At 51.0% G+C, this 26,239-nt stretch overlaps 1 protein-coding gene across 6 annotated transcripts in view; it reads right to left on the bottom strand.

The window, feature by feature from the left end:
• Window positions 1–26,239, bottom strand: part of Ankmy1 (ankyrin repeat and MYND domain containing 1) — a 46,440-nt gene that overhangs the window by 5,089 nt on the left and 15,112 nt on the right. For 3 of the 6 annotated variants that reach the window (XR_005879799.1, XR_005879797.1, XM_040753005.1), the window contains exons 7-17: window positions 26,041–26,199; window positions 24,762–25,225; window positions 23,633–23,804; window positions 18,899–19,039; window positions 17,750–17,890; window positions 15,881–15,988; window positions 15,028–15,159; window positions 13,916–14,029; window positions 13,443–13,608; window positions 9,979–10,054; window positions 9,137–9,297 (exon numbers count right to left, since the gene is read on the bottom strand). Coding sequence is in view for 4 of the 6 variants with exons in the window: in XM_040753005.1 (XP_040608939.1) it covers window positions 9,137–9,297; window positions 9,979–10,054; window positions 13,443–13,608; window positions 13,916–14,029; window positions 15,028–15,159; window positions 15,881–15,988; window positions 17,750–17,890; window positions 18,899–19,039; window positions 23,633–23,804; window positions 24,762–25,225; window positions 26,041–26,199 (1,834 nt within the window). In the remaining 2 variants the exon portion in view is untranslated. Of the gene's footprint in view, window positions 1–7,923; window positions 8,123–9,136; window positions 9,298–9,978; window positions 10,055–13,442; window positions 13,609–13,915; window positions 14,030–14,065; window positions 14,678–15,027; window positions 15,160–15,880; window positions 15,989–17,749; window positions 17,891–18,898; window positions 19,040–23,632; window positions 23,805–24,761; window positions 25,226–26,040; window positions 26,200–26,239 lie in introns of those variants that run through there. The other 3 variants (XM_005077230.3, XM_040753006.1, XM_040753007.1) reach the window with 3 other exon arrangements.

Genomic DNA, 26,239 nt, shown 5'->3' with positions numbered 1-26,239 from the left:
TGTCATAAAGAAGGCAGTTCATTGAGCAAATATAGCAATTATAAATAAATGTGTGCCTGGCATTAGTGCGCTAAATATACAAAGCAGACAGTGGCAGATCTGAGGGGAACGTAAACATTAACTTCAGCATCCCACATTTGGTGATGAGTGTCTAATCCCGACAGGAAAGCAACAAGGAAACAACGAACTCAAAAAATACTAAAGATCAAGTGGGCTACCATGCATACATATAATTCCATTCACAGCAGAGTGCTTGTGTCTCAGGAATGTGGGCATCTCCTGGACAGGCCACATGATTAAAATCTTAACAATATCTTTCCTAACCACAGTGTTATGAAACCAGATAGCAACAATCTGAGGAACTTATACAAATTTCCACAAGTATGTGGGAATAAGTAATATGCCCCTCCATAACCAACAAATTAGAAAAAGAAATTAAAAAGGAAATCAAAGACTATATTGAAACAAATAAAAAAGTTAAAACACACCAAAACTATGGAGTGCACCAAAACAGTTCTATAGTAGGAAAAAAGAACCCAGCAGAAAAAAATATTCAAGATCAGAGCATAAATCTATGAAATAGAAACTAGAAAAACAAAAGATTAATGAAACTTGGTTTTCTGAAGCGATGAAACTATCAAACCTTTAGCTGGACTAAAGAAAAAGATCTCAAATTTTTTTCATGAAGATGAGTCATTACAACAGATGCTATAGGAATAGAAAGGACCCTAAAGGATCAGTGTAATAACTTTATACCTACACATTGGACAACCTGGAAGGAGTAGAGAGTGTCCCAGAAATATGCAACTTATGTAGACTAACTCATGAGAAAACAGCGTTTGAACAAACCTGTAACTGAAGATACCCCAAATGACAGTCCAGGACAAGAGGACTTTGTAGGTGACTTACACATGTCTAAAGGAGTATTAAATCCCTCAGAAAGCTGACCAGGAGGTGATAGTGCATCTTACAAACTCATTTTACAGGGCAATCATCTCCCTCATGCAAAAAAAGAAACACTGCAAGTCCCTGCAAACTTGTCACAGTCAGTGTCACCAGCACATTAAAGGGATCATGGAATGTGACCAAGGGGCTACCTCCCTGGGATGTAGGGAGGTTCATTATATACAGATCATGCAATACATTAGATAGTCCCAGAAGTAGGATTAAAACCACACAAAAATCACAATAGATAAAAAAAAAAAATCCTGGGCTGGAAAGATGGTTAAGGGCACTGGCTGCTATTCTAGAGGTCCTGAGCTCAATTCCTAGCAACCACGTAGTGACTCACAACCATCTGTAATGAGATCTGGTGCCCTCTTCTGGCCTGCAAGCATATATGCAGACTATATACTTAATAAAAATAAATAAATCTTTAGAAAAGAGACAAAACATTTCCATTTATCCAGGTTGTCCAATGTATAGGTATAAAGTTATTACACTGATCATTTATGGTCCTTTTTATTCCTGTAGCATCTGTTGTAATGACTCATCTTTCATGAAACATTTTGAGATCTTTTTCTTTAGTCTAGCTAAAGGTTTGATAGTTTCATCACTTCAGAAAACCAAGTTTCATTAATGAATAAAGTAGCCTATTATGAGGGGTTGTGTTTTAATACACACACACACACACACACACACACACACACAGGTATACTTGATGAACAAAAACCAAACAAAAGCACCTAAAAGCCCTTTCTCTAAGATCAGGAACAAGATGAGGATCCCATTTCACCACTTCCACTCAGCTTATTGATTGGAAGTCCTAGACAGAAAAAAAGGCAAGAAGTCACATTATCTTCACTGGCCGACCATGACATGTGTATTTCCCTATAGAGTTACCTAAAACCCTGAGAACTAACAAGCAATCTCAGCTGAGTACTAACACACGAAACTGGTATAAAGCCAAATGGTTTTCTACGTAAAAACAATGAAAAGAAACTAAGGGCCAGAGGTGGTGGAGCACACCTCCAATCCCAGCACTTAGGAGGCTGAGTCAGGGGGATAGAGTTCAGGGCCAGACTAGACTGCACAGCAAGACTTTGCCTAGGCATGTAGCGCTAGGGTAGAGCTCTGGTCTCACATATGCAGAGCTCTGGGTTTGATTCTCAGAGCAAGGAAGAAAACTAGATAGATGGGACAAGGGGAGGTAGGGGAGAAGAAGGGGGAGGAGCTAAGGACACGGTCTCGTCTGTAATAACATAAAAATTACTTAGAAATAAATATAACTGAGGAGGTGAAAAACTAAACTAGAAATTAGAAAACATTGACAGACAAGTTTAAAAAGCCATAAGTAAAAACAAATGTACCATGATTTGGATTGGAGAAATTAATACTCCAAAATGTTGATACCATCCAAAACAACCCACAGATTCATTGTAATCTCTATCAAAATCTCAATAAATTGGGACTGGAGCAATGACTCAGCGGTTAAGAGCCCTGACTGCTCTTACAGAGGTCCCAAGTTCAATTCCCAGCAACCACATGGTAGCTCACAACCATTGATAGTGGGATCTGATGCCCTCTTCTGGCAAAAAGTCAATAGAGCACTTACATTTCTAAAATAAATAAATCTTTAAAAGAGTGTTAAGAAGCAAACAAAAATGCAAAATCCCAATAACATCTTTCATAGGACAACCCTAGAATTTATATGGGAGCACAAAAGGCCGAGACCCCAAGCTGTGTCTGAGGAAGAACAAAGGCTACGGAAGTGTCCCGTTTTCTAGTTAAAACCCTTATAAAACTAAAGTAATGAAAACCGTAGCAGTGCCCAGGTAAGAGCAGGCATGACTGAGAACACATCCAGCTATCAGCAAGGCCAGGAAAATACAGTGAGGAAATGATATCCTCCCCTAAGACCTGGAGAGGGGGAGCCAGACCTGGGGGGAAACGGAACCGGATGTTCCCAGGCTTCAAAGGGAACAAACTAGCAGGGAAGTCACAGTCCTGGCCTCAGCTACACCGCCTGTAGCTACTCACTGTTCCCTCTCCAGAGAATAAAGAAGTCCTGGAGCTTCTGCATGGAACCGGAACCCTGGCGCCCGTGTTCTAGGTTTCCGTCTCCATCACGATCTAAGCTACCCTCTCTGTTGCATTGGAGACCCTCTCGGATCCATCCACAGCTCTTTTGCCTCTCCTCCCAAGCTCTGGATGGTCACCTGGCCATCAACCCTGGCAGCAGCCCACTCTCCCAAATGCCCAGATGATGGAGGGGGCTGAGAAGAGCTACTCATCCTTGCTTGTCCACAGCCAGACTCTAGCCTCATCTCCCAGGGCCTGCCCTCTCTTGCTACCTCCTATTGATTTCCTAGTCTATATGGAGCCAAAATCTCTCTGTGCCCATAGCCTGCTATGCCTTGCCTCCTTCAGAGCCTCTCAGAGCCCGCTTGTCTCTATCCTGCTTCCTGGGCAGGGCCATCACTCACGTCACTTCCCAGCCCTTGCCCCTAAAACTCTCTGTCCTCGTTTCCCACACCGAGCCTGTATGTTCTCTAAAGGGACTGTGATCATTTACCATCCCCCCTTCTCACCATCCTGCCTCCTCGCTTCAGCCTCTGAGGGCTCAGGTTATGGTAAGGCACCTTTTACCCAGACAGGAAAGACAGGGCAGCTGAGTCTAGCCCAAAAGAGAACCCAAAATTCCAGGTAAGCACTGAGAAGGGGACTCTGCGGGGACAAGGGTGGGAATGCTGGGTCCCACAGACACTGGCACCTAGACGATGACCTAAAAACACCCCTGGGGAGGTGGGCCTCCAGAGAAAGCGCTCCTCCCCTTTCCCACGGTGCCTCTGTCTCCTCAAGGCTGTCTTCTCTGCCCTTTGTGGCCCTCATCTCACCGATGACCGCCCCCCACCGCGTGCTTCAGGAACAGGATCACATGGGCTGCAGCAGAGTGGTAGCCACTTGGGCAGGCACTATGTCCTTCACACATTCAAGTTCCTAGCAGTGACTGGAAACTACCGGACAACTCAGGCAGAGAATCGGCTCGGCTCTGCTCGCGGGAACCCTTGGCGCCTTCCCTGACTTTGTGGAACCTGATGGAGGCGCGTGTACTCCGTAAGCAAGCTGGACCCTAACCTGAATCCTCAGCCCCTGCTGCTTCAGCCCACTGGGGTTCCCCAGGAAGAGCAAGTCCAGGGTAGCTGTGACCACCCTAGGGCTGCCTGCCAACCCTAGAACAAGAGAAGGAACACATCTCCCAACAGGGATGGAACTTAGCTCCGAGGTTCGGCAGCTGAGTAGCCAGGACCTGGGCACCAGAGTCAGAACAGAGCAGCTGACGGGGTTTGCGGCATCTCCTTTCCCTGCTGTCCCAACCACTACCATGTGACAGCACAGAAGACTTGCCCAATGGTCTCAATACCATGCAGGAGGCCCCTAACGTACAAAAAGCGCTAGTGACAGAAGCCAGGATGAATTCTGAGATACTGGGACAAGTCCTTGGGCTTGCCCCTAGAGAGGGCTGGGTTGAGGCTCCGGTAGACAACAGATATCTGGTAGAGAAGGCCCTACCCTCCACTTGGCCATGTGTGGACCTCTCCTACTTCCGTCCTACAAGTTCCAAGTGACCCCCACAGCCTTGACCCAGACCACCTGACCCAGAATACCCACTATAGCCACAAACAGCCCAACAGCACTGGGGCCCCCAGCCCTGCTGTGGGTGAGGAGGAGGTTCTTCTGTGAACACCAGCTTTGGTGTCACCTCCCTTCCTTGCAGGCAGCAGCAGCGGCATAGGACATGGCCACTGTAGAGTTTCCTCCCTTTTTCTGTTCCCTGGCATGACAGCTCAGGCCTCCAACTGCTCTGGGTTGGATACAAGCCACCTGGCATCACGAGGAAGCTTACTGTTCTGCAGTAATTGACTCCTGGACAGAGCATAAGTGCAATTCCCTCCCGGGTTTCCAGCTCCCTCCCTCCCCTACTATCTCACCTCTGCTTCCAAGAGATAACTTTCCCAGCTAAGAGGAGCTTTTCGAGAACGTATGCCCGGAGCCACGTGGCCCCTCCTTGCTTTAGTGAGCAACCCCATCCATGCATGCATTGCCTCGCCCACTCCCTTTCACCCTCAACCCTTCTTCCCACCAACACACGGCAAACGTAGCTGGTCGTGCTGGAGTGGGAGTCCCTGAGGCACAGGGACCAGGCCACCCTGTCCTATGACCCCTAGGGTGCAGGCTAACAACAGAGTTGAAGAGACCATACAGCAGCTCCGAGCCTGTGGCTAGCAGGAAAGACACAGACAGGGACCCAGCGGAATCCACCCAGTGGAGGTGGGCACCGCAGGGAGCTACAAGGGGACAGCAGGTCTGGGTGGGGCTAGAGATAGGCGTGGGCTGCAATGGCAGGGAGGCCACGCAGCCCAGAGCAGAAAGGCGGGAGGGGCTGTTCGAGGAGTGGACAGCGAAGCCAGGAACACTATGCAGGATGGTGAGGAGGGGAGGGATGGGGCTCCACTGGGCAGAGAGCAGCTGGCGTTCACAGGTAAGATGTGACGTGAAAGCCAGAGAGGAGCCATCAACGAATCCCATGGGAAGAAAACGATGGAAGCACAGCCTCACGTCTCACCCAGAGGACTGGGCACTCCCGTGTTTCCCGCTGTCTCTGTCAAAAACAGTCAACTGCAAAGTCCCAGCAAGATAGCTGAGCTTGACGACCAAATCCACAATCTGAAATCTGAAAGGGCTTCAGGGAGCTAGCTATGAGCGGGTTTGTCCAGCAGACAGGAAAATGTGTCACAACCCTGCAGGTTGAGGCCACAGAGCTTAGAGGTCACCTGTAGAACACAGGGAGAGACGTGAATACCAGCAGCCACCACTGACCACCTTAGGGAGGACCCAGGACCTCTCAGTTGTAGGCAGATGATGAAACTACAGGTCAATCTAACAGTGACATACTAAAATAGTTATGGACAGCAGGGCTAAGTCACCCCTGTTTGCACTCTCGTCGTGAGACCGTTCCCTCAGCCTGTCAGGGATGGACGGATATATGGCGGCAAGTTTTTATGTGTTCAGGCTGCAAGAAGCTGCTTTTACAGGGTGAGACAGAGAAGAGGAGTCACATTAGAGGTGTGAGAAAGAAGGTAAAGAACATAAACATCACACCAGCACGGACAGATGTCACACAAGGTCACTCTGTGGGCCTCAACTCTGTTAGACCAACATAACCTCTCGAGAGCTCACTTTGGAACACGGAAGGCTTCCTAGAAACCACCGGAAGGGATAAAAGCCCAATGAGTGTGTGACGGGGTGTATGACCATTTGTAGACTGAAGGGCAAAATGGCCTGAGTTTCAGTCTGACACTTCTGCCAACCTCCAAGGCCGATTTTGAAATTATGGGACCACAGCACTAGAAAATAATTGTTCAACTGTTCAAGGCAGAAATCAGTAGAGAGGTACATCTGCCTGTGTACAAGGCATCCTAGAGTGCTGTGTGCATCCACAGATTGAAATCTAAATGTATCCCCAAAATGTTCAGAATGGACACAGATTAATACGCTTGTCACAATTATCGCCTTTTAAACAATTTGGGGAGGCTGAAAAAATGACTCAGTGATTAAGAGCCAATTTTCTGCCCTTCCAGAGGACCCAGGTTCAATGCCCAACAGCCATATGGTAGCTGCAACTCCAATTCCAGATTGGATGTCCTCTTCTGGCCTCCACAGTCATCAACCAAGCAGCCAAGCATGTGGTGTATAGTGTGGGAGGGGGATGTATAGTATGTGTGTGTGTAAATTCATACAGTCAAAACATGCAAGATAAAACTGAAAACAATTAGTGCATATTTTAGACAAAGTAATGCAGGGTGAAGAAAATGTTGTAGGAAAATACCATGGCCTTGTTTGGAACAGGGGAATGCCCTTACTCTTAGGTACACGTGTGTGCATGCCTGACTAGTCTCTGCATCCCCACATGTCTGGAAAGGCATGAGCCCATTTGGAAGGACACACAAGGAGTGACCGTGGCCCTTTCTGAGAGCAGGGTAACTCATTTGCATTTGCTTGATGTTACTGTACATATGAAGTGTGGAAGCTTCTTCATTGCTAACGGTGTAGAAGCAGGATGCTCATGTGTCCAGCTGCTGACATGGACACCAGCACCCGAACCCCCACCAATGTTAGCACTCTGGAACAAGGAGCTAGGTCATCCATGGTGTCAACTGACCAGAACTAGGGGACAAAGCTCCAATCCCTGCCTGTCAGGAGCCCCTCTTGAAAAGCTACCTGTGGCCGAGTTCATAAAGACACAGTTTGTCCCTCTCTCTACGGTGGTCCTCACCTACAAATGTAAGCCTTGCCTGGCACCTCTGTGAACCTCCTCCTTGGAGTAGAACTCGAAACCCAGGCAGCAATATTGCTGTGCTGTTGCCAGGAGAAAGACTGTCTAGCTGGTCTTCCCCAATACCCTGGGCTCTGCGGCCCCTTTCCCACTTCTTCCCCATCCTGTGCTTATTATTCGTCTGCTCTCTGCTCCAGACACCCCTAGGCCTGTCTACCTTCCGGCTGCAGTCCTCACTGCCTGCCTGCTCCCTCCACCTGAAAGTGGGTCTGATTCTGCAGGGCCACACCATCTGACTCTTCCCTTAACCCTCATGCTTCTACTGTGGACCCAGAGCAAGCCTAGTAGTACAGCTAATACACCTCAAAGGCACCCTGAACCCCATAGGGAGCTGGAGTCCATAGGAGGAACCTAGACAGCTGAGAACGGCTACAGCTGAGAAAGCCGGTGGCAGCATGTGCCCTGCCACTGTGGTGCCAGCATGAGCCCTGCCACTGTCCTGCAGCCGGTTCCCTAGCAGAGTCCTGACCTTTGACCTGCCTGTCTACCGGCCCTGCTCCTTTGCAACATGGCACGGGTCTCACGAGAGACCAAGGTCAGCATGATGAGCATGGCCGGGATTCTGAGACGCAGCCCAGGACATAGACTTGAGAACACACCATAGGTCACTTTATTGCCAGGTCAGGAGGACGAGACTGCTGTGACATGCAGCTGCCGTAGCGCAGACACTTCTTGCATGAGGCCACCACAGGGCGCGACCCTGGACTCCTCCCCAGGCTCAGCAACAAGCACTGTCCCCTCACGGGGACTCTGACTCCTTCCAAGCTGAGCTTTCCAAATGGGGCACTGGATGGATAAGAGGAGGATGGATAAGAGGAGGTACAGGGGGGAAGCATGGAGGTCCAGCTGTTGGACCTGAGCAAGACACTCAAGGGGTAGATGAGCCCGAACTGTCCCTGGCGCAGGAGCAGTGACCACTAAGCCTTACTACCTAGACCTCCACCCAGTCTACAGAGGGTAAGGAGAGCCCCACCTCACTCAGCTATGGCCTGCAGTCAACTTCTTTATGCTTTGCTCCGGTGCTTACAGTGCTGCCTGCAGCAAGGGTGAGCTATGGTTGCCTTTCAAAGACAGCCCCCCACAAGATCTGTAAGACAAAGGCTATTACCAGATCCGGGGTAAACCCCACTGAGGGTACCCGCTACAGGAATAGAGGACAAATCGGAGATGTGGTCATCAGCAGGAGCAGCCCAACCAAGCCCAGGACAATGGGTAATGCCCCCAAAATACCAGGGCTGGGATACAGCCGAGACCCCTGTGCCACTCACCACCTTAGTGGAGCCGGGGAGAAGGAGGGAGGAGGGGAAGGGCGAAGAGTCAGGGGGAGCAAGCAGGGAGTTCACAACATGGCTAGAAATTCTAAGGACTGCTAGGGGGACATCTCAAAGGCAGCCCATATGTTAACCGTCTGTGCTGTATGTGACTAGCAGATATCCAGTGACAGCATCCCTCCACCCCCGGCACCCAGGTCTTGGCTCTGCAAGGAAGTGGCCATACGTAGTGATGTTACTGCAGGTGGAGAGCCAGGATGGTTCCTGCTCTATCTTCCCTATTCCACCCGCCAAGACAGACACATACATACCACACGTGCCCGCACACACACACACACACACACCACACAGACATACACACAGACACATACCACACACAGACACACACACAGACACACACACACTTAGTCCCGGCTTTCAAGGGAGATGGTGATTATTCCCCCCACCCACTCCCCAGGCCTGCATTCTCTGTCCTGGGAAGCAGCAGTAGGCCCCTCGCCAGCCCATCCCAACATGGCACCCAACCTACTCATGACCATGATGTCATTGCAGTCTTTTTTATGGAAGTCGGTCCAGGCCTTGGTCTTGCAGTACTTGCTGCAGGTCAGGATCCCATAGCAGCGGGGACAGGGTGTGAGGCGGACCCCAATGGAACGACCACATTGGTAGCAAAACTTGTAAAAGGCAAGGCTGTAACACAATTCCCAAGGTCAGATCTGTGCCCACGCCTGAGCCCCCACACCCCACCTATGGAAAAGACCTAATGTCCCCACCCACAATGGTCTCCACATGGTTATTCTGAACAGTTAATACACACTGAGCCTTTGAACCCCTCACAGGTTCCGTAAAGGCTGCGCATCCAACATGGCGACTGGAGGCAGATTACAAGCACAGGGAAACAGGTGAATCAGCTACCCGAGGGCAGACCTCAGAGCTTGCATTTGGGGTGAGACTCCATTTCCAGAGGAGATGCTCCCCACCAGCCTCTATCCCTGCCCCTTCCCTCAGGATTAGTGCTACAGATGTTCCCACAAATATGCCTGGGTCCTTCCCAGAAGGGACATGGCACAGGTGATCACAGAGACCCTTCGGCCACAGGATCACCTTGCAAGAGGATGGCAGGGAGCTCCTGGAAAAACAGAGGTTGAGCCGGGCTGTGCCTTGCCCCGGGAGGGGGCCACCCTCCTGAGGATGTGGAGCTAGTGTGCCCCACCCGGACATGCCATGAGTCCCGAAACTCCATCTGTTAGCCTCATTCCAGCTGGAGCCTGTGTCTGTACGCTGGGCTGCCTGGCCAAGGCTCTGCCACTTGGAACAGAGAGAAGTTGGTGGCCCTGCAGGGGCAGTCAGGACAGAGCCCAAGGCACTCACTGCTGCTTTTCTGTGGCTGAGGTCTTAGACATACTGGAGGTCCTCTTCTTCAGCCTGTGGCTGGGGGACAGCTCCGCTGTGGAGAGATCTGAGTCAGCTTCCTGGTGGTAGTGTGGGGGTGGGTGTCACAGCTCGGGGAGGGATTTGCCTGGCTACACCACTAAAGACTACGGGGCAGCCTTGCCCAGTTCGCCCACCCTCTAAAGGAGTCGCCCTGATGACCTCCCATTTGTCTCTGAGGTCCTGATGATTATTCCCTGCTTTCTCAGAGGCCAGTTGTTACTTGTTCAGAAACCTAAATTTGTGGAGTCCACAGTAGTGGTGAAACTTGCCAGCTTGGTGATTTAAAATCACCTAGGAGGTAGACCTCTGGGCATGTCAACGAGGGCGTTTCCAGACAGGCTTAACCGACATGGCTCAACCTGAGTGTAGATGGCCCCACTCCATGTGATAGGAACCCAGACTAAGTGAAAAGGAGACCAGCATTCATCTCTGTCTCTGCTGCTGAGGATAAAAGGTGGCCAGTCACCCCACGCTTCTGTCAGTACATCTCTCTTGAACTGTAAGTCAAAATAAATGCTTTCTCCCATAAGTGGCATGTGTTGGGTGTTTTGTCATCATAACAAGGAATGTTTTCATCGCCTTTTCTTAAAGATAGTTTGGCTAGCTATTAAAGGAAATCTTAGCGGTAATTTCTGTTGCTCAGTGGTTAAGAGCACTGGCTGTTATTCAAGAGAGCCTGAGTTCAATTGCCAGCACCACATGGCAGTTCCAGGTCCAAAGGAACCACCACCCTCTTCTGGCCTCTCCAAGTATACAAGTGGTGCACACACATATGTGCAGACAAACAATCACACACATAAAAAAATGAGTGATAGTTTTAAAACAGAAGAATCTGATGAGAAGCCTACTATTGATACTCCCTGTAAGCACTAAGTCATCCTTTTCTGGGTGCTCTGACTTTCTCCTGGTCTTCGGGGTTTCTGACATTTCCTTGTAAAGTGTTTCTGGATTTCTTTGCGTTAGATTTCTGTGATTGATCTTCTAGAATGTAGTGATTAGCACTTTCCGTGTCCCTGGGATACTGCAAACTCACACATCTTTGACCACTTCCTGCTTCTCTCCCTTCCTCTTCTGGAATCCCACTACACATGTGCTGATGAGCTCATGGGTGCCACACACCTACTGAGCAGAACATAGGTTCATTTATTTTGGTACTTTCTTCTCTCTTCTTCAGACTGAGCTCATCCCTACATTGTCTTCTGACTTGAGGATTTTTTTCAGTTAGTCAAGACACTCTAAGTGAACGTTTAATAGGGGACTGAACTGATTGTGAACACCAGAATTCCTACCTGGTTCTTTTTGATAATTTCTTTCTGTTGTTATTTTTTGAGAAAGGGTTTCTCTGTATTGTTTTGGAGGCTGTAAACTTGCTCTGTAGACCAGGCCAGCCTCAAACTCACAGAGATCCGCCTGTCTCTGCCTCCCGAGTGCTGGGGTTAAAGGCGTGTGCCACTACACCACTGCCTGGCTCTTTTCGATGCTCTCTCTCTTTACTGACATTCTCTACTAGGCGAGGTGTTGCCAGAGCACCTTCCTCTAACACATTCTTTGAACATGTTTATAACGGCACTCCTGTTAAACGTGACATCCGGGCCCTCGCCGGGAGTGTCTGACCTTCATGCTAGCACGTGGCTCAGATTCTCGTTTCTTTGTATGTGTGTCTTGTGTTGGTCCTGGTGTTGTGCTAGGTCCTAATCACACACCCCAGCCCAGGCTTGCTGCTGCTGTTCACTTGTTTGGTGGCTATCTGGGTTGTGAGGTGTCCCCATCCCACGGTAGGAAGTTCCTGATACTGCTACACATGGGCATGACCACAGTCGCCCTGTCTGTCTCTGTCCATGACTGCCTAGATATCAGCTCAACCAGCGCTGTGCTGGTTGTTCCACTGGCTTCAGAAGCGTTCTGGGAACATAAATGACCTCTCAGTTACAAAGTGATAGACTCACTCTATTTGAGGCAAAAGTCTCCAAGGCCAGTGCTTAAGGCTTGCTCCTCTGCCCTCATTTCTGCTAGTTCTTTCTAGTAGTAAGCCATCCTGTTGCTCAGCCTGTGGTACCAGTGGGTCACCGCCCTCACAGGCGCCTCTCACCATCAGGCCTGAACTGGTCCATGTGCCATGGAAAGGAGTCTGTTTCTTTGACAAGGCTTACTGCTCTACAGCATGGCACCAAGTCATCCCCACATCAAAGCTCCAGAATCAGAGTGGGGAATGGCAAGCCTCTCCATGGGTGATATCCCCACATCAAGGCTCCAGAATCAGAGTGGGAGATGGCAAGTCTCTCCATGGGTGGTATCCCCACCTCGGGATCTACTCGGTGATGCAACAGAGAGGTTGTATGCCCAGGTCTTCTCAGCCAGCTCCCCTCAGCCAGGCCCCCTGCCTCACAGCTGTTGTGAGAGGTCAGAGGCCCAGCATTCTCAGTGGTATCTTAGGGCAGACAGAGCCTGTGCCCCACAGACTATGGAGAGAAGCATCACCACCCAGTCACACTGGCTAGATCTCAGCCTCCACATTCTTCATCCTTTGGGGACAGCTGTTTGAGTCAGGATACATTAGTGTGGGGGGGCAGAGACAAAGTGCAGGAATAGTTAGTGGCTGTGTATGTATATGTGTATGTGTACAATAATTAGCATAAATGTGGAATGTGCTACGCAGGTTTATGGGTGGGAATGTGAGCAGTGTGTAGGGGAGGCTGGTTGTATGTAGAAGAGAAGGTGGTAGCTTGGGTGTGTAGATGGCTGTGTGTAAGTGTGGGCATGTAGCTTGGAACTATTGGTGGGGTACAGGGGTAGGTGGATACGTGTATGGGAGGTGGAGGGGATAAGTGTGTATGGGGGCTCAGGATATCGGGGTATGAGTGTACAGGTGGGTAGATAGGCATGTGTGTAGCAGATGTGGCTGTGGTAGGGGTGGGTTACTCTGTAGAGGAAAGAGCTGACTATATTCAGTTGTGGCTGGATTTGTGGCTATAAGGGAGGTTTACAGGTTGGTGGATATGTGCGGGTGGGCGTGGATAAGTGGACCCTACATGGTTTTGTAGCAGGTATTGGTGCATGTGGGTGTAGGTGTATGTGGGTGTATAGTGAAGGCAGTGGTTTCTGTGTGGATGCTTCCTGGGGGTGGATGGGTGCACATTGGGAACAATGTGAGCGAAGGCATCTGTGGACATAAAGACATATGTATATGCATGGTGGGTAATTGGGGTGTTAAGGAAGAGTGGTGGACCCGAAGACATGTGTGAGAAAATTGGAACGGGGAGGGTTCTAGTCTAATGTGACATTGGCAGTGGGGGAGGGCACGGGGAGAATGTGGGCGAGCTGATGTATGTCTGGAGAAATGAGGGTGTCGAGGTAAGAACAGAGCTAGGCACCAGGCACCCTGATGAGCCAGCCTCACCTACCTCTCTTGCTCAGGTACAGAGCCTTTATGTCCAGCTGGTTCTCTTTGCTAAGGACAGCACGCCGTAACTGCAAACCCATGTACTCTAGCAGCCTTTTTCGGGCCATGAATATCTCCCGCTCTGTTGGCATCAGAGCATGGAAGGGACAGTGGGCGATCTTCCGGTCCTATGACAGAGCACAGGGTCACTATGAGTCCTTTGGGCTGCCACTTGCCAGCCAGGCACACTCAAGGGTCACCAAGGACTTCAGGCCACCCCCAGCCCAGACTGCAGAGTGACTGAGTGAGCAGGCCACCTCTCTCCATCCGGTTAATGTGACACAGAAGGACACTTGCTCACAAGAGCCCAAAGCGCATGCTCACCATCATGAGGTCTTCTGCGTTGGAAGGCCAGCCTTGGCTAAGGACTCCTGGCTTTACCCAGGAGAAGCCAAGCCTCAAAGGGGTCCTGCTTAGAGCCCAAGCCACACCCACCTGGTAGAATTTGAAGTAGCCGTAGTCCACGGCTGTGCCCACGGCCATCCTTTCACCTTGCACAAGCACCACAGGCTTCAGGATATCTGCCCCATAGCTGATGAGCCGGTCAATCTACCAAACACAGAATCTGGTAAGCACACAGGGTCAGCGGAGGGGTGACAGAAGCCACCTGCAGCATTGGACTGTGCAGTGCAGTCCCACACATGGCCATGTCATGATGTGCATGGCTTTCAGGTCCTGTGAGCACACTTACTGGACAGCTGAAAGGCAGCCAAAGGGCGCCACCCAGCAGGAGAGCACGGCTGCCCAGAAGGGTTGTTGTCCCCTGCCTTCTCCATGATGGGCATCCCTCATGTGTGCGAGAAAGTCAGAGACAAATACAACAGACAGGACATGCGTACAGTGGAGCATCAGTCGGCCTTCAAAAGCTATAACCCTTGTACGTAAGTCAGGAGCGCCCTCAGTCAGCATACCAGGAAGTACAATACCTCCTCGCCAGTACACCGTCTCCGCATCGGCACAACGTCCTGTGCCTGTTTCTGAACAATCGCATATTATTAAGTGAAGTGTGACGCGGGACCTGAGAGTTGTCAGAGTGCACAGTGAAGAATGGAATACAGTAAAAGAAACTGTGACAGCTGCAGTTGAAGTCAGCAGGGTGTGGTAGACAGTGGCGTGTGGAGTAGATGTGGCTGTTATTCAATCGATTCCAGCTGGGTGTGGTGGTGGACAGCTGTAATCCAGCACTTAGGAAGCAGGCTGAGGCAAAAGATTACAAATCTGAAGCTAGTGAGGCTGCAGAACATGACTTGCCCCCCCCCCCGTCTCTCACACACACACCCTAAATAAATGCAGTTGGGTGCTGTGGAAAGGTGCTAACATGCTGTCTGCTTTCTCAGCACACAATATATAAGCAGACCTTCCAGATGCAGACACTGTCAACAGATTAACGCCATCTCATTTCCCACGAACTGCTGGGTGCTGGATGCTGTGTCCTTTAGTCTATTTTAGTCAAGACATGATCTTAGGATGACCCAGCCTATCCCACCCTGAACTATGTCAGTATTCTCCCCCCCCCATCCCCAGCTTCCTCCCATACTTCCCCTCACCAGGGCAATCTTGTTCTCCGTGCTCCTCTGCTGCTCATAGGCCAGGTCGCACACAACACATAAGGCAGTGCCCAAGCCTTTGGTCAGAGGTAAGTTGGGGTCAGCTCCCTGGGACAGGAGCTCCTTCACAACCTGGACACACAGACAGACTCCTGAGCAACCATAGTGCTGGGTGCTATCCACAGGTCCCACCCACAGGGAACATGGCGGGTGGGAAGGGTCATGGACAAGCTCCTTAGGGAGGAGTTGCAGTTCCACTCAGGGCCTGGTTCCGACACTGCTCTGCCGGCTTCTGCTCCTGCCTCACTTTGTAGCCTGGGAAAGAGCGTGGCCGTCAGGCAGGTGTGCACCACTGGCCAAGAGCACATCTGTCCAGGCCCTTCGGCCACTCCCCTCCAACTCTCCTTTTTCTTTCACTCTCTAAAACTGTGCTGCATGCCTGATTCCCAGAGCTATAACACAGTGGAGCCTGCCTCCTCCCGGAAGCTGCTCAGTAAGCAATGATAAATGAAAGGTTGTGAGAGAAAGAGAGACGGTGATGGAGGGAGGGTGGATGAGTAGGTGGGTAGGTAGATGGATGTCTGGGTGGGTGAGGGAAAGCAGGCTGAGCAGCTATATGGTTAGATTGGCAGGTAGGGGGCTGGACCGGTTAGTGGGTAGGAGGTTGGGTAGATAAACCAGCCAGTATTATGGAGAGGTGGGGAAATGACACAGGAAACCCAGCGACTGATTGAAGGAGGGGAATCGATGGTGGCAGAAACAGCCCAGTTGCCTGGTGCACACCTACATTAGAGCCAAATACACAAGAATCGGGTACAGAAGGGGCCGTGTTCGCGGGTGCAGACAAGCTCACCAGGTCATTCCCACTGGCAATGGACAGGGAGAGAGGGGAGTGGCCGCTCCACAGCGTGTTTGGGTTTGCTCTGTGCGAGAGCAGGAGCCGGACTATGTCTCTGGCACACTGTGGGAAGAAAGGCAGATGCACATGAGACCGGAGGCCCCATACCCAAGCGGCCCCAACACACCACCAATGACACAACTGCCACCTCCAAAGTCAAGCCAGTCGCCCAACTGCTGGCTCCTTGCACCAGCACCACCCAGGGACATGGGGCAAGGAGACGGAGGGTCCTCAGACAGACTCCAGACTTTTATTCACAGGAAGGAAACAGGAAAGGTCCTGGTAAATGGATTGGCTGGAAGAATGTTTTCAAAGAACCGAGAATCGTGAAGGTGGCATGGCCGGGGCAATGGAGGGAAGTTCCTTTACCTGGGCGCACGTGTGAACCTCGCCCCGTTCTTTTGGGGGTCAGTGGTGGTCAGTGGTGGTCAGTGGGGGTCAGTGGTGGTCAGTGGTGGTCAGTGGTGGTCAGTGGGGGTCAGTGGGGGTCAGTGGGGGTCAGTGGGGGTCAGTGGTGGTCAGTGGTGCCTCTGTTTCCCCAACTGCAGGGGCTTCTCTCTAGCTGCCCTATACACTTTGCTGAAACTGCACCTCAGGATGTGACAAACCCTAGGAGCTGGGGACCAATCTCTTCCCAGTCCATTTCCCTGCAGCCTCAGTGACTGGCTGATGAGATGCCAGAAATCTGTGGAGGGGGCTCTTGGGAAAGCTGCTCCATCTTCAGCGGCCAATGTGTGTGTGATAGCTGAACGTCTGTAGCCTCTATGCCCTCATCCATGGACTCTGCCACCTCCCTGCCCTCGCCACTGATGTCTCCATGACCTAACGATCGTGCCACACTAGTGCCCCCAGTCTTCCCGGAACTTCTAAATCTGAAACACACATGCGTGGAAAGTGTTTGTTCAGGCCCATGCCTCACACTGGCCAGAGCCTTGGTCAGGCTGCCTTCTTGAAACCTCCCTGCCCCTGTTCCCAGGGCTCACAGCTGCCCTCTGGGCTCTAGAGAGAACGGTGGGACCCTACGTCTAGCTCCTCCCTTGCCCTCTAAGGAAGTTCTGATCTCATGGGCCAGGGGCTGTCTCTTTCCTCTGCATCATCTCTCCATTCTCCACAGTGTCACCTATGAGGCTGCACTCCGCTGCCCTAGAACTCCCCTCCCCACAGCCTCCCAATTCCCTGGCCTGCCCCGGCCACTCAGTCTCTCCTGAGGAGTTCCCATACCAGCCTAGCTCAGAGTCCCAAGGCAAATGGGAGTCAAGGGGCTACAGGGGCTAGAGACTCAGGCAGGGGAGGAAAGAGGATGACCGAGGGGTTGGCAGCCCCTGGGCCCCAAGGACAAAAGTGACTTCACATGGCACCCAAGGCCAAGCAAGGCGTGGGTCCATGCATGGCCAGGGAGCTCTTCTTTTTCATATTTTCATTCACTTTTACCCACACTGGATTTTTGTGGTGGTTTGGAAAGCCCACCCCAGCAGCTTCAGAACCATAGGCCTGGATGCAGCAGCCAGGATACCACATCAAGAAGCCAGCATGGCAAGAGGCCCGCTCATACCAGAGCTGCCCTCTCTGCCCAGAGCTACCACAGAGACAGCACCCAAGCAATCACACACTAGCACCCACATGTGTAGGTACATGGACACACACGCCCTGACTTAGAAGTGAAAGCTTAAAGACACACACATATCCTATTTGAACAAAATCTTGCCTGGCCTATCATCCCTCATGCAGCAACCCTCGGTGCCCAGCCCCACCCTTACAGGGGAGGGTCACACTCCTCACTCTGACAATCTGGTCAACCCCAGGGCAGGGCCCACGGCTGCTCACCTTCTTGTTGTCCTCTCGCTCACAGGCCACATGCAGAGGTGTGCGTCCGCCCTCTTCTGGGATGAACGTGTGGACAGTGTAGAAGCTTCTGGGTGGGCCTGGTTCATTGTTGAGCTTCAGGCTTGAGGGCAGGAGGTCAATCTGGGGTAAACACAAGGCTTGAGACAGACCTGTGTGTACCAGAGTGCCTGCTGGCAGACTGTAGGTGTGGAGTACCTTCCCACATACTCCTCTGAACCCTCCCAGAACCACCATGACTCCCACAGCACTCACAACACCCTCTAGAGGGCCGGACTCACAGGCATGCACCACCAACCCTGTTTTTGTTGTGGTGGTGTTTTTGTGTTGTTGTCCTGTGGTACCGAGGATGTTGTCATTTAAAAAGCAGCACGAGAGAAAGAGCCAGGTGACAGAGCTCACATGGAAGGGTTTTTATTCGGGGAAAGGGGATGGGAAAAAGAGGAAGGGGAAGGGGAGAGACTGGTCTTTGGGGACAGGGGCAGCAGAAGAGAAAAGGGGGGGCAAGGAAGAGACAGAGATGCAGAGAGAGAGAGAGAGAGAGAGAGAGAGAGAGAGAGAGAGAGAGAGAGAGAGAGAGAGAGAGAGAGAACAGACAGAGAGAAAGATGGCAGGGGCAGGGCCCTTTTAAAAGGCAACATAGAGAATCTTGCACAGGTGATGCTCTTAGTGGCTGCAGCTGAGGACATATCCTATCAGAACCCCAAGGACAGGCCAGTACAGATGCCTGAATATCAACAATGAAATGCTGGAAAACCATATTATCAATTGAGCCCCAACCCCAGTCCCTCCCCTTTTTTGAAACAGTATCTCTCTATGAACTTGCTATGTAGATTAGACTGTGCCTGAACTCACAAAGATCTGCCCACCCCTGCCTCCTGAGTACTGGGAATTAAAGGCATGTGACACCATGCCTGCCTGCATCCCCAGCCTTTAATCTGAGAGGAGTCTACCAAGTGTGTCAGCCTGCTTCCTCCCACGGCCACTGTTGGGTGCTGATCCGCCTGGCCTGCTCACCCCAGGAGGGGCCAGGACCAGGAGCACGGTGACCACAGCATGCACTTGAGTCTCTTTTTGTCACCTCTCCCCCTTTGCCAGTAGGCACAGCTGCAGAGCCAAACACAGCCACACCTTGCCGGCTTTGTATATGTCGTCCTGGTCGGCCGCCTTGGCGTCCACATCAGTGACTGCGTGGAGCAGCAGCTCCGTGATCTTGACCCCCTCCTCTCCAGGAAGCGAGGCTGCGATGTGGAGTGGGGTCAGAGACTTCAGCTGTGGAGGAAGTGTGGTAAGGGTGAAACCCAATCTGCAGCCAGGCAGGTGAGGCCCTGGCTAGGGTTATGCCATGGTCCTTGCTGCCCGAGCAGAGGAGAGGATGCTTCCCTTATTGCAACCATTTCAGGGTCCCACAACACCGTCTCCTTCTCACCAGGCCCATGGGTGCAGGACAAGGAGGCCCAGGAGGGTAGAGTTAGACAAATGCCCACAACAATGGATGGACTGAATGCTCTTAACATGCCATGGAACCCACGAGCATCCAGGGTCACAACTGTGAATGCTGGAAAATCATCTGGCTTGAACCCAGTTAGTTTTAGGCTGTCTGTCTGACGCTATCTTCTATCTGTATCCCTGCAGGACTCTGGTTCAGGTACCGCCATCTAACAGCCCATGGCTCCTAACCACCCTTCTGACTCTCCCCATGGTGTCCCTCCCCCCATTGTCTGAAGTTGGTCCCTGATGGACTGACTGTCTCTGAGCTCCAGCAGTTCATGGTTGGGGCTGGGGTGGCGGGAGGTGGGGAGTGGGTTGGGCACAACCCTGCTCTTAGAGTGAATACCAGCAGCAACTGAGAGAGCCCAGTCAGAGCAGCCAGGCTATGGTCCCCAGACCAGTTCCTCTCAGTATAATCTCACTCAAGTAGGGATGAAAGCACCTGGAGAACGCCCTGGAGGTGGGGTATAGTTAGGCTGGAAAGCAGAAAGAACTGAGAAGCTGGCAAGGTAGCATTAGCTCTACATGGCACAAGACCTTGGCACAATCCTGCAGCTGCTGACTCAGGCATAGAGGCGCCACAGCCCAAGAGCAGCTGGGTGTTGAGGAATATTAATTTAAGATGTGTTACATTCATTTATACTGTGGAATATTTGTTTAATGATGCAAAGATGTGTCACATTCTTTTATGTTGCATTTGTTTAACGCTGTAAAGCTGTGTTACTTGGCCTGCTCAAAACACCTGATTGGTCTAATAAGAGCTGACCGAATGGGCCAATAGCTAGGCAGAAGAGAAATAGGCAGGGCTAGCAGATAGAGAGAATAAATAGGAGGAGAAATCTAGAAAAGAGGATAAAGAGCAAAAAGAGGAGGAGACTTAGCCCCATTTTCCTGAGGAATCTCCATACTGATTTCCAAAGTGGCTGTACAAGTTTGCACTCCCACCAGCAATGGAGGAGTGTTCCCCTTTCTCCACATCCTCTCCAGCATACGCTGTCATTGGTGTTTTTGATTTCAGCCATTCTGACAGGAGTGAGATGATATCTCAGAGTTGTTTTGATTTGCATTTCCCTAATGGCTAAGGATGTTGAGCACTTTCTTAAATATCTCTCAGCCATTTTAGACTCCTCTATTAAGAATTCTCTATTTAGTTCTGTGCCCCCACTTTTTAATTGGATCCTTTGGTGTTTTGGAGACTTATTTCTTTGTAAATTTTGGAGACCAGCCCTCTGTCAGATGTGGGATTAGTGAATATCTTTTCCCATTCTGTGAGCTGCCTTTTTGTCTTGTTGACTGTCTTTTGCCTTACAGAAGTTTCTCAGTTACAGCAGGTCCCATTTATTAATTGTTGATCTCAGTGTCTGTGCTACTGGTGTTATGTTCAGGAAGCAGTCTCCTGTACCAATTCGTTCAGGGTACCACCCAATTTCTCTTCTAAGAGGTTCAGTGTGGCCGAATTTATGTTGAGGTCTTTGATCCATTTGGACTTAAGTTTTGTGCATGGCAAAAGACATGGATCTATCTGCAGTCTTTTACATGCCAATATCCAGTTATGCCAACCATTCCACTCTTAGGCATATACCCAAAAGATGCCCATTCATACAACAAGGATGTCTGTTCCACTATGTTCATAGCAGCATTATTTGTAATAGCCAGATCCTGGAAGCAACCTAGATGCCCCACAACTGAAGAGTGGATAGAGAAAATGTGGTACATTTACACAGTGGAGTACTACTCAGCGGAAAAAAACAATGGAATCTTGAAATTTGCAGGCAAATAGATGGCACTAGAAGAAACCATCCTCAGTGAGGTAATCCAGTCACAAAAAGACAAACATGATATGTACTCACTCATATATGGATTTTAGACATGGATCAGGGGAGTGCCACCCTACAATTCCATTGCCAGTGAATCTGGGAAACAGGGAGATTCCCAAGAGAGATATGCTTGATACCCCAGAGAAGGGGAATGATGCAAGATCTCATGAGCAAATTGGGAGCATGAGGGGAGGGGAGGGAACCGGGAAAAAGAGGAGGAGAAGGGGAGAGGAGAGGAAGATATGGGGGAACAGTAAGGTTGAGTCGGGGGAAGAATGGAGGAGACCAGGATGAGAGATACTATAATAGAGGGAGTCATTATAGGTTTAACATTATAATGTTAGAGCTAACACTAGTGAGATTTCCAGAGATCTACAAGGATGACACCAACTGGCAAACTAAGCAATAGTGGAGAGGCTACATTAATTGCTCCTCCCTGATAATGAGATTGACGACTACCTTATATGCCATCCTAGAACCTTCATTCAGTGACTGATGGAAGCAGAGGCAGATACCCACAGCTAAACACTGAACTGAACTCCTGGAACCCAGTGACAGAGAGGGAGGAGTGATGAGCCAAGAGGTCAAGACGCTGCTGATGAAACCAACAGAGAAAGCGTATCCGGCAAAGGGGAACTCTTGGACTCAAAACTGATGGCTGAGAGGCCAGCATGGGACTGATCCAGACCCCCCTCAATGTGATGTCAGTGAGGAGGCCTTGGCAATCTCTGGGGCCTTGGGTAGTAGATCAGTGTTTACCATGGCGTACGAATGAACTTTGGGAGCCCATTCCATATGATGGGAACCTCTCTCAGCCTGGGCACATGGGGGAGGGCCTATGCCTTGCCCCCATATGAAGTGACAGACTCTGGAGATCCCCCATGGAGGGTCTCACCCTCCCTGGGGAATGGTGTAGTTCGGCGGCAGAAAATGAGAGCGAGACTTCGTTGTTCAGTCTTTTATACCTTCCTCCGTAAACCCTAGCCATGCCCAAAAGTGGTCCTGGCTAGTGACGTAGTTCACCGCCTTCGTCCGTATATGTCTTTAGTCATGCCTAAAGTGGGTGTGGTTAGTGGTGCGGTAAACTGCCCTTTTATTACCTCATCTGTGTGTGCCTCTAGTAAGTCACATGGCTAATGGCTGCACACTGTTTCCTCCTACAATATTGAGTGGAGGATTGGGGGGGGGGGCTGGTAGAGGGACAAAGGAGGAGGGGTGGGAGAGGGAGTTGGGATCTACATGTGAAGCAAGCATGTTTCTAATTTAAATAAAAAATACATTGAGAAAAAAACTCATAGAAAAAAAAAAGGAGACGGAGAGGAGGACACAGGGGTCAGCCACCCAGCCAGCCACAGAATAAGAAGGCAAGAAAGATATATAAATTAAAGAAAGGTAAAAAGCCCAAAGGCAAAATGTAGTTAAAGAGAAAGGGAATCATTTAAGCTAGAAAAGCTGACTAAAAACAAGCCAAGCTAAGGCCAGGTATTCATAAGTAAGAATAAATCACCCTGTATTTATTTGGGAGTTGGGCCATAGACCCCCCCAAAGAGAAAAAAAAAGGCTATGTACCTCCTCTCCTGTTAAGGTTGGACAAGACAACCCAATAGGAGGAAAGGGTCCCAAAAGCAGGCAACAGAGTCAGAGATAGTCCCTGACCCTCCTGTTAGGAGCCCCGCAAGAAGACCAAGCTATGTATCTGTAACATATGCAGAGAGGGCCTAGGTCAGTCAAAACCCACAGACTCAACTAACTTGAGCTCCCAGGGACTCACAGAGACTTAACTGCCAACCAGAGAGCTTGCCTGGAGGTGCAAAGCTATTTTTCAAGGCAACCTCCTCAGCCAGACGAGCAGGCGCATGACTGTGATCTCAGCTACCTGGGAGGCTGAGACAGGATGATCACAGGTTAAGGCCTGTTCTGCCCGCATCCAGTTTGAGGCCAGCCGGGGCCACATGATACTCTGACTCAAATACTAAAGAAGAACGAGTATTACAGGAAGCACCCAGGAGGGAGGAGGCAGGAGCCAAGGCCTCCCTAGTCCACCCAGGTCACTGTGCTGTGGGCTTGGGTCGTCAGGTTCTCAACACAGGAGCTTTCTTTTTTGTCTCCGTTTCTTGTTCTGTGTCTCTCAAGTTTAGGTCAGACTAATCTGTCCACGTGACTTTTTACTTCCCCAACTGTGTGCGACTGTTCTGTCCTGGACCAAGCCACCCAGGTTCCTCATCATGCATTTGTTTCAAACACGGGCATCAGGAAACTACACACATCATGGCGCACTGTGAGAAATAACACCCCTTCAAAACCATCTTAACCGCACCATGAAACCTCAGTGGTAGGCCCCCTTCCTGCTATGGCGTCACCAATGCCTCACACACCAGGTGTTTACAGGCAGGGTGGACCAGCCCTACTGCTGGCCCCGAGGAGCTACGGGCTTTTACAGATAAGGACTGGGAGTCTGGGCGTGCCCCACATCCACTGTACGGCAGAGGCCCCTCTGACCACCGACCTGTGGAGGCCCCTCTGACCACCGACCTGTGGAGGGTACTGAACCACCGACCTGTGGAGGATACTGAATATCAGTCCGGGCCCCGCTCTCCAGCAACAGCTTCACCCCAGCCACGTCCCCAGCCTTCACGGCGAGAAACAGGGCCTGCATGGGCACCTGGCATAGGTTGGGATCAGCGCCTCTACGCAGCAGCAACGTGATGGTCAGCCAGCGGTTTCTACGTCTGTGGGTACCAGAAAGACAGTGTCAGAGGATGGAGGGAATGTACAGGGTGGTCGCCACACCTAGGATCTGGACAGGATCCTCCGCATAAGGGATGACGGGTGCTGACAACACAGACACGCTGCACCCAGTATCCAGTTCTCCTTGAAAATGCCCAAGGTCAGCCCTTCCAAACCTCAGAAGCATAGCTAGCATCAGACCTCCCTGTGTGGGCCACCAGAGCTAGCCTCAGCTGTGGTGCTGCAGGGCCTCAGTCCAGCATGGTCACAACCTCACTGAGATGCCTCATGAGGTGTGGACTGGCCCCTCCTGGGGTGGGTACCAGACAGCGAGGTAGATACACATGCGCACACACACACACACCACACACTGCCTGGGTGTTGAAAATGCAGCCCCACCATGGCACCCTTGCAAGGATGCTGTCTTAGGGTTTCTCTTAGTGTGACAAATGCTGTAACAAAAAGCAACTTGGAGAGGAAAGGGTTTGTCTTATCTTACACGTCCAGGCAACAGCCTCTCATTCAAGGAAGCCAGGGCAGGAACACAAGCAAGGCAGGAACCTGGAGTCAGGAGCTGATGCAGAGACCATGGAGGGGTGCTGCACTCTGGGTCAGCCTGCTTTTGTATATACCCTAGGACCACCAGTTCAGAGGCGACACAGCCCACGTTGATCTGGGCCTTTTCACATCAGCCATCAATCAAGAAAATGCACCACAGGCCTGCCCACTGTCCTGTCTGGTGGGACATTTTCTTACCTGAGGGTCCCCCTTCCCACATGACTCTAGTTTGCGTCAAGCTGATATAAAACTAGTCATCACAGAGTCCCAGACCATAGGACGTGGCCTCTAGAATTAGCTCCTAGTGGTGGTGCAGGGCTGTGATGGGTACCCGCTGAACACATGACTCACCCTGGAAGCAATGCTCCACCCCTACCTACCACAGAACGTCAGTGACTTACTCAGCCATGGTCTGCGCCATTTTCCTCACGGTCCCTTTGTCTGAGAGGGAGGGGATGTGCATCATGGAACTGTAGGCCTGGGCACTCTTCTCCAGGATGTCCTTCGAGACGTGGATAGAGTAGTTTCTAAGGCACATGTTAGACTCAAAGTTTGTGTCGACGCTGTACAGGGTGCTGGCATCGGCATTTTCCGCCCCGTCCTCAGGCTCTTTCTCTATGTCACTGCTGACACTCTTCACTGAGGGGGTGTCTCGCTTGTGAGTCACACTGCCCTTCCAGCTGATGGACTCCCGGGATTGTACAGTGCTCAGGACCGGGCCATCGTCCAGGCTGTTTGAGAGGGCCGGTGATGACTTATACTCCTCCCCACCTGGGGTGGACGTGCCCGTATCGTAGAAATAGTCCACACTGGGCTCTCCAAACAAGAATGAGATTTTGGGAGTGATCAAGGGTTTGGCCAGTTCCTATGGCAATCACCAAAAAGGTCTCATTAGAGGAAGGGACTGATGCTCTTCCCTCCACAGCAGCCCCAGTAAGAACTTGGATGGTGGCTTGGGGCTTCCACGCCCTTGCAGGGGCAGGGACAACTCTCAAGTCACTACCCAGAACTATACAAGTGAGCAGCCACTGCCCAGGGCTCATACCACCCCCTGCGCCCTGAGCCTAGGAAATGTTATCTGCCCAGAAGCAAGCATCACCGTATAAGCCGAGAATAGCTGCTGGTAAGATGACTCACTCTCACTCTTCGTACTGATTTCACATAGGGCAGGGCTGGCACTCGACACTTAACGCTAAATAAAACTGCATCATCACAATTCATTTCACTGCTTTCTCACCACTTGAAAATCCTCATTATACACTTGGGTTTCAGCTTAAATTATAATTTCTGCCCGGTGGTGCTGCTCTCCATCTCTCTCCTTCGGCACCAGGAATGTCAAAAAGAAGTCCCTAGACGAATGACTTCTGCACCAGCAGAAATGCAGATTCTCTGGCCCTAACCCAGACATACTGTCAAGGACCCCAGTGGGGGAGGTCTCAGGACCCCAGGCTGCTACGCATGTGAATCCTAGGGAACATTCCCTTGGTGCATGTGGAATGGCTCAGGATGCCTTTGGGAGTTCCCAGGCTCTCCCTCCTGACCCCTTCCCCACTAGACTTATCTTTTCCATTCACCATATGTGGGTGTGCCTGGTTCACACACCAGGGAGGTGGCTGTGGCCATTTAGGTCAATGGGGTGCCGGGCAGAGGATGAGGGTCTGGTGACCAACAGGGGCCGACCTGGGGCAGGGTCCTCTCGGCAACGTTGGGATGAAAGAATTTGCTGGGGTAGTAGTGGAGGAAGCACATGCTGAGAGGCGTGAGGCCCTCGTCCGAGCGCTTGTTCACATCAGCACCACAGTCCAGGAGAAGGTTGACAATGTTGCGGTGAGAATGCACCTAGAGAGTGGCAAGGTCTGACGTGTCAATACGGGAGCTG

Source organism: Mesocricetus auratus, unplaced genomic scaffold, assembly GCF_017639785.1.
Source record: "Mesocricetus auratus isolate SY011 unplaced genomic scaffold, BCM_Maur_2.0 Super-Scaffold_100010, whole genome shotgun sequence".
Lineage (NCBI taxonomy): Eukaryota > Metazoa > Chordata > Mammalia > Rodentia > Cricetidae > Mesocricetus > Mesocricetus auratus.
Note: the sequence above shows the minus strand (reverse complement) of the source record. Positions and strands in the feature narration are given on the sequence as shown.